We start from the raw sequence: 6,579 nt of genomic DNA, 5'->3' as shown, positions 1-6,579 counted from the left end.
TCATTATCCTAACAAAGTTACGGCCAAGGGCATCCTAGAAGGAGGGGGCAGCCCTGACTTGCCCAGGGGAGAGGTGGAGGGCACCTGATAGCAGGGGGACTGCAGAGCGCCCGGAGCCGCTGGTGTTTGGACAGCGAGGCCTGATAACACTGCTGGGTGCGCCTCTGACCTCTGAAGGAGACTATAAAACCCAGGGGCGGATTTTCTCCTCTCAGTCTCTTCTGCAGGAGGGGGACCCCGAGAAGCAGGGAGGATGGCGGCGTTGCAGGAGAAGAAGTCGTGCAGCCAGAGGATGGAGGAATTCCAGCGCTACTGCTGGAACCCGGACACGGGGCAGATGCTGGGCCGGACCCTGTCCCGGTGGGGTATGTGTCCGGCCAGGCAGGGCAAGGGGGGGGCAGATCTGAGAGGAGTGGCAGAGGCCCACCACCAGCAGCCTGGGGCTGGGGGGCCAGGCTCCCGGGACCCCGGCCGGCCCAGGCTTCTGGCCAGGGCTCACCTTCCTCACCAGGTGACCTCAGAGGCCCATTTCAGCTCTTATGCCCCCTGGCACCAGGTACCCACATGGTGGGAACATCTGAGGATTGACTGGCCCCAAAGTTTCAGGTTTAGATTGGAGAATAGCAGTTTATAGAATTTTTAAAAAGACTTTGAAGTCAAGGGGTATGGGGTTTCTTTGGAGCAATGAGAATGTTCTAGAACTAGAGGTGATGCTTGCACAGCGTTGTGTGTAGATGCACTGAGGTTTTCACTCTAAGATGGTTGAAGAGGTGGGGCTCCGTGTGGGTCCGACCACGAGGAGGAAGTGCGCAGCTGCGTCTGACGGGCCTCTCCCCGCAGTGTGGATCAGCCTCTACTACGTGGCCTTCTATGTGGTGATGACCGGACTCTTCGCCCTGTGCATCTACTCGCTGATGTGTACGCTCGACCCGTACACGCCTGACTACCAAGACCAGCTAAAGTCACCAGGTAACGTGGGGGTGGGGGGACGATGCTCGAGCCTGCACATCAGGACCCCACGCAGGTCAGGGCCATTCGCCGTCTTGGAGGTGCTCAGTCAGAGCATAAACCCTCAGGGAATGAAGCCCCCAGGGGCACCCAGCAGGGGCCTCTTTGTTCCTCCCACCAGCTTTGAGGGGTACACCTGTGTATGGACAGCCCCTCGGCTTCTTTTGATGAGGCGGAGGCCCCCAGATTATAAAGTCTGACTCTGGCTTCAGTTGTAATTCTTAAAACAGAGGTTTTTGTGACCGAGTCTTTATACCACTTACTTTGTATGGGCCTACACGCACAGCAGACATACTGGTAGGATATGCAAAAGACTGTTCCTAGCGAGACAGGAATGAAGGGTTTAGGGAGGGAAAGAGCTTTGGTTTCCACTTGGAGTCCGTCAGTACTTCAATCCAGAATAGTAATTCAATCCAGAACATGAGTCTTCTCCAAGTGCAGTCAGTCTACCGTCCTCTGGGGTGAAGGTGGATCGGGCAGTGGGCTGAGCCTCCACTCTCCTGAGTCGGCACCAGATGGGTCATTGGTAACAAGACTCAAGGGCTCGAGACAGTGAGGCGTCCCCTCCACAGTCCTGGCGAAGGTGATTTGAACCAAGACTTCCACACCCCGCCCATTAACCAAAGGTGACTTAAAAAAAAAAAAAAAAAAAGAAGCATAAAGGAAAGGGAGGGAGGAGAAAGGAAGAAATGAAGCGCACAGTAACTCAGGATGTTTATCACTCGCACATCCCTAACTTTCTCAGGAAGGTAATGCCCCCAGGAACATGCAACAGCAGCACATAGGAAAAGAAAATTCACAAGTTTTTTAAGAGAAGCTGCCTCAGACCGTCTCCAGCAGGTGAGCTGAGCGGGTCCAGCCCTCCTGCTGGGATCTTCAGTGAATCTGTCCATAAATAATAACACCAAAGTGCTTTGTTGGGTGTCACATTTTAGAGTTAACCAACAGATGAAGCATAGAGGATTTCATTATAATTTCAGAGCAGAATGTAACATGTTACAAACTTGAGAACATAACCATAACATAACTTGCTCAAAACCTTGAGGCTGGAAGGCAGGCGAGATGTGTTCCCCTGATCACGGGGAGGCGGGGAAGCTGATGAACAAGTTCCGGGAGAACCTGAGAGCACGCTCCGAGTAAATAGTTGAGAGCGGGGAGTGGAGAGCTTTCTTCTCTTTTAGGCCTTTCTGGAGGTTTGTATTTTAAACCATGTACAACTGTTACTTTCACAACATCCATAAAACAACAAAAACCCTAGCTTACTTTGTTTAATCCTCACCCAAGGATGTTTTTTTCCCATTGATTTCTAGAGAGAGTGGCAGGAAGGGGGAGGGAGAGAGAAAAAAACAAACATGGATGTGAGAGCGACACATCAATTGGTTGCCTCCTGCATAAGCCCCTACCGGGGCTGGGGAACCTGCCACCAACGCTCTAACCACTGAGAAAACCGGCCAGAGCTAGCTTACTTATTTTAAAAGTCACCTGTCCAATCAGGGAACTGGCTAAATAAGTCATAAAACATCCACACAACAAGGCACGAGGGAACTGGCTAAATAAGTCATAAAACATCCACACAACAAGGCACGATGTGGTATTTGTGGACAGAAAGAGGTGAGCTGAGAGGACAGTGGCACGTGGAAAACAGGCTCCCATTCATGTGAAGAAACACGTGATATCTTTGTATTCACAGAAATCATGTGAAGAAACACGTGATATCTTTGTATTCACAGAAACAAGGACGCTTCCTAAGGATGCACACTAGACTTGAGACGGAGAAAACTGCGGGCTGGCACTTCAACTTCCCACACTTGTACACTGTTATTTTTACAATTAATGTTGTTAGAACGAAATATAACTTGAGTAAGAAACCCAGTCGACCCTGGGCGAGCTGTCACCTGCAACAATGAGTGTGGCCCCCTGGGTGGCACGGGTGCAGGCCTCGTGTGCGGGAAGAGCCCGCCCGGCCTTCAGCCCCACCACACCCTGCGCCCAGACAGGCTCGCTCCTCCGTGAGGCTCCCGGGCCGGAGGGCAGGGTCCTCCCTGAGCAGCTAGCACAGAGGACACCTGACCGTGGCCTCCTGGCCTGGCTGCCCTTGAAGACCTGGGCCCTGCTGGTGTCGCGGCATCCCACCTGGGACAGCTCTGCACACAACTCACCAACTCGGCAGCCACCAGCTTGGATGTGATGAACATTTGGGGAAACTAGTGTCAGGCTCTCTTTCCAGGGGTGACCTTGAGGCCAGACGTCTACGGGGAGGAAGGCCTGGACATTTCCTACAATATCTCTGACAACGGGACCTGGACGGACCTAGTGCACACCCTCCACGACTTCCTGGAAGGTAAGGTTGAAAACGCTCCCACAGTCCTTATTTCTCCTTTTCTAAGAACATGTCACTAACAGCCCGGGGTGGCCGCGTGGAGAGAGGGCCCACAGGTGTGTCTGTGCTGGCAGGCTACTCGCCAGCGGCCCAGGAGGACAACATCAACTGCACCTCCGACAAGGTGTTCATCCAAGAAAGCTTCGGGGCCCCGAACCACACCAAGTTCTCCTGCAAGTTCACCACAGACATGCTGCAAAACTGCTCAGGCCTGGAGGACCCCAACTTCGGCTTTGAGGAAGGAAAGCCGTGTTTCATTATTAAGATGAACAGGGTGAGTATAAAAGGGTTGGAGGTCAGAGGTCCAGGATGAGGCCCCGTTGGAGATGGCTCTGGGGTGGAGGGTCCGTGTTCAGCGCACCCACCTGTCCAGGGTTCCAGAGGTGACCGGTCAGACTTGCCCCAGCTGCCCCTTCCGTGCTCTGCACCTTCATTCAGAACACACCCATTATGTTGGTTCCTAAGCGGATTATTTCTCTCAGATACAAGCGAAAACAACCCACTCAAGCACAGCATCTACATCAGTGGTTCTCAACCTTCCTAATGCCGCGACCCTTTAATACAGTTCCTCATGTTGTGGTGACCCTCAACCATAAAATTATTTTCGTTGCTACTTCATAACTGTAATTTTGCTACTGTTATGAGTCGTAATGTAAATATCTGATATGCAGGCCTAGTATGGCACCTGCCCCTGTGTGCACATGAGTGTGAGCTGCCATCACACCTGCCAGGTAGTTTCATTGTTACAAATTGAACATAATTAAAGCATAGTGATTAATCACAAAAACAATATGTAATTATATGTGTTTTCCGATGGTCTTAAGCGACCCCTGTGAAAGGGTCGTTCGACCCCCAAAGGGGTTGCGACCCACAGGTTGAGAACCGCTGATCTATGTGATGCTCTGTGGTGACAGACACCGAGCAGCAGAGCACAAGGCTCTTCAGCGTGGCTGGGGCAGCCACGTGTGCACAACACCCAGAAAGCAGGGCCGTGTACAGGCACTGGGAGGGCACCTGGGAACCGTCCAGAGCAGAGGTTTCTAACCTGAGCCGGGGACCCACTGGCGGAGCCAGGGCCAGGCGCTGAGGGAAGCAGACCAGGAGTAGAGCCAATGCGAGCAAACAAAGGAGGGCACAGAGAGCCGAGGGGTGGGACCTGGCTGGGTGAGGGAGGGACAGCTCCATGCTGCCAGCAGGTGAGGCCTGGGGGCCAGGGACTCTGAGCATCTTCCTGGGCCTAGAGGAAGCCACCCATCTGTGCACGGTGCACATGCCCAGGGTCCTAGCTGGGGTCTCGTCAGAGCTGCCTGGCAGGTGTGATGGCAGCTCACACTCATGTGCACACAGGGGCAGGTGTGGGGAGAAGGCAGGTGCCATACGAGGCCTGCGCACAAGTGGGCACACGGGACCAGGACTGCAGGAGGCTGAGAAAGGCCTGGATTGGGAGAAGCACAGATGGGCTGCTGGGGAGCTGCCTCACAGGAGGATGCTGTGCCCTGATTCGGTGCAGCATGGAGGGCCTGGAAGTGGCAGTGAAGGCTCAGACCCTCCGGTCCAGATCTGCCACCTGCCGGCGGCCAAAAACACAGCCCTTTGGCAGGGCTTCTGGCTTTGAAGGAGTTGGTAATACCCGCTGGGGGTTATCAGAACAGGAACCACCCACCACCTCCAGACCCTTCTCAGTGCCCTGTGGGAACCCCGCTCAGGCAGGTCTCCCTGCGCTCAGACATGCATGAGGCCACATGGACACTTTCCCTTCCAGATCGTCAGGTTTCTCCCCAGCAACAGAACAGCCCCCAGGGTGGACTGCGCCTTCCTGGTGAGTGTGACCATCCGTGGCCATCCTGGTATTGCTAGAAAACCCGTGGGGATAACTTAACTGGTTTTCCCTAAGAATATCTCAATAATAAACCAGATACGCAAACTGCACGAATCATTGTTTAAAATAGTTTTATTACAGGGGATAAAAACCTAGTAAGAGAAAAACGTGTTATTGTTTTGATTCAAAAAGCATCTGGGACAGTATATTACTAACACACTTCAAAATGTTTGCTGGCAACTTGGAGAAACTAAAGCACTTCTACTACTTTTTTTCGGGGGCACTTCTATTGTTTTGTCCTTTTTATCGGCTTATTTACAAAAACATGTCAGACTACCAGCAGCTACAGTTGTTTAACAGTGTATGTCTATTGGCTGCTAAGGGTTGGCATTAATTTATTTCAGGTTTTCTCAAAACCAGTTTTTAAGTACAACACACAAAAAAACTAAATTTGGCCTTGGCCAGTGTATCTCACTGGTCAGAGCATTGGGTTGAGCACCAAAGGGTCCAGGGTTCAATTCCCAGTCAAAGGGCACATGCCTGGGTTACAGGTTCGATCCCCAGCCTCCGTTGGGGCATGTGCGGGAGGCTACCAATTGCTGTGTCGCACATCGATGCTTCCCTCTCTCTCTCTCCCCCCAACCCCTCCCTTCCACTCTAAGAATCAATGGAAAAAATATCCTCCAGTGAGGATTAACAAAACAAACAAAAAACCAAAATCCTAAATTTGTCTTCACTGAATGTTTTCCTAAGCTTGTTTTCACCACTGTGCCTTCAACCAAAGGCTCCCTGCTATAGCAGTGGGCACTCCCCTCGGGTATTCCGCAGAAACACCCCCACCCCCATCCCCGCAAAGCCTGTGATCGCTCTGTGAGACTTGGGGTCATCTTGTTTTGTTTTCCTTTTTTAGTTATTTCAACCACACCTGTGCAGGCTGACTTGAGATTTTTCTTTAATATATATTTTTATTGATTTCAGAGAGGAAGGGAGAGATGAACATCAATGATGAGAGAGAATCACTGATTGGCTACCTCCTGCATGCCCCGCACTGGGGATCGAGCCCCCAACCGGGCATGTGCCCTGACTGGGAATTGCACTGTGACCTCCTGGTTCAGAGGTCAACACTCAACCACTGAGCCATGCCAGCTGGGCTGACTTGAGATTTTAATGGAGACCAGGGTGGCCGTCCTCTGTTCTCCGAGAGGCTCAAGCTATCCATCAGGCAAGTCACTGACTCTGAAAGCAGATCCTGATCCCAGAAAGCCACGCACACGTTCAGCCAGTGCTGGCAAACAGCCCGTACAGTCTCATCTGCTTGCATCCCATGTGCAGACAAACAAGCGTTCTGGGCTCTATGCACCTTGGTTATCCT

General features: G+C 52.2%; 1 protein-coding gene across 1 annotated transcript; it reads left to right on the top strand.

Moving 5' to 3' along the window:
• Positions 1–251: 251 nt before the first annotated feature.
• Positions 252–5,267, top strand: ATP4B (ATPase H+/K+ transporting beta subunit). The gene is made up of 5 exons (XM_006102047.3): positions 252–365; positions 841–969; positions 3,236–3,349; positions 3,463–3,662; positions 5,151–5,267. The coding sequence occupies exons 1-5, from the start codon at positions 254–256 to the stop codon at positions 5,265–5,267; spliced, it is 672 nt and encodes a 223-aa protein (XP_006102109.1). The 5' UTR covers positions 252–253.
• Positions 5,268–6,579: the final 1,312 nt, after the last annotated feature.

The sequence above is a fragment of the Myotis lucifugus genome, unplaced genomic scaffold (assembly GCF_000147115.1).
Source record: "Myotis lucifugus unplaced genomic scaffold, Myoluc2.0 scaffold_395, whole genome shotgun sequence".
Taxonomy (NCBI): domain Eukaryota; kingdom Metazoa; phylum Chordata; class Mammalia; order Chiroptera; family Vespertilionidae; genus Myotis; species Myotis lucifugus.
The sequence above is the reverse complement of the archived record's forward strand: the minus strand, read 5'-3'. Positions and strand labels throughout refer to the sequence as shown.

Coding starts and splice junctions, on each gene's coding strand:
- ATP4B (XM_006102047.3), top strand. CDS start 254: ATGGCGGCGTTGCAGGAGAAGAAGTCGTGCAGCCAGAGGATGGAGGAA. Junction 366..840: donor CCGGACCCTGTCCCGGTGGG/GTATGTGTCCGG, acceptor CTCTCCCCGCAG/TGTGGATCAGCCTCTACTAC. Junction 3,350..3,462: donor CCTCCACGACTTCCTGGAAG/GTAAGGTTGAAA, acceptor CTGTGCTGGCAG/GCTACTCGCCAGCGGCCCAG.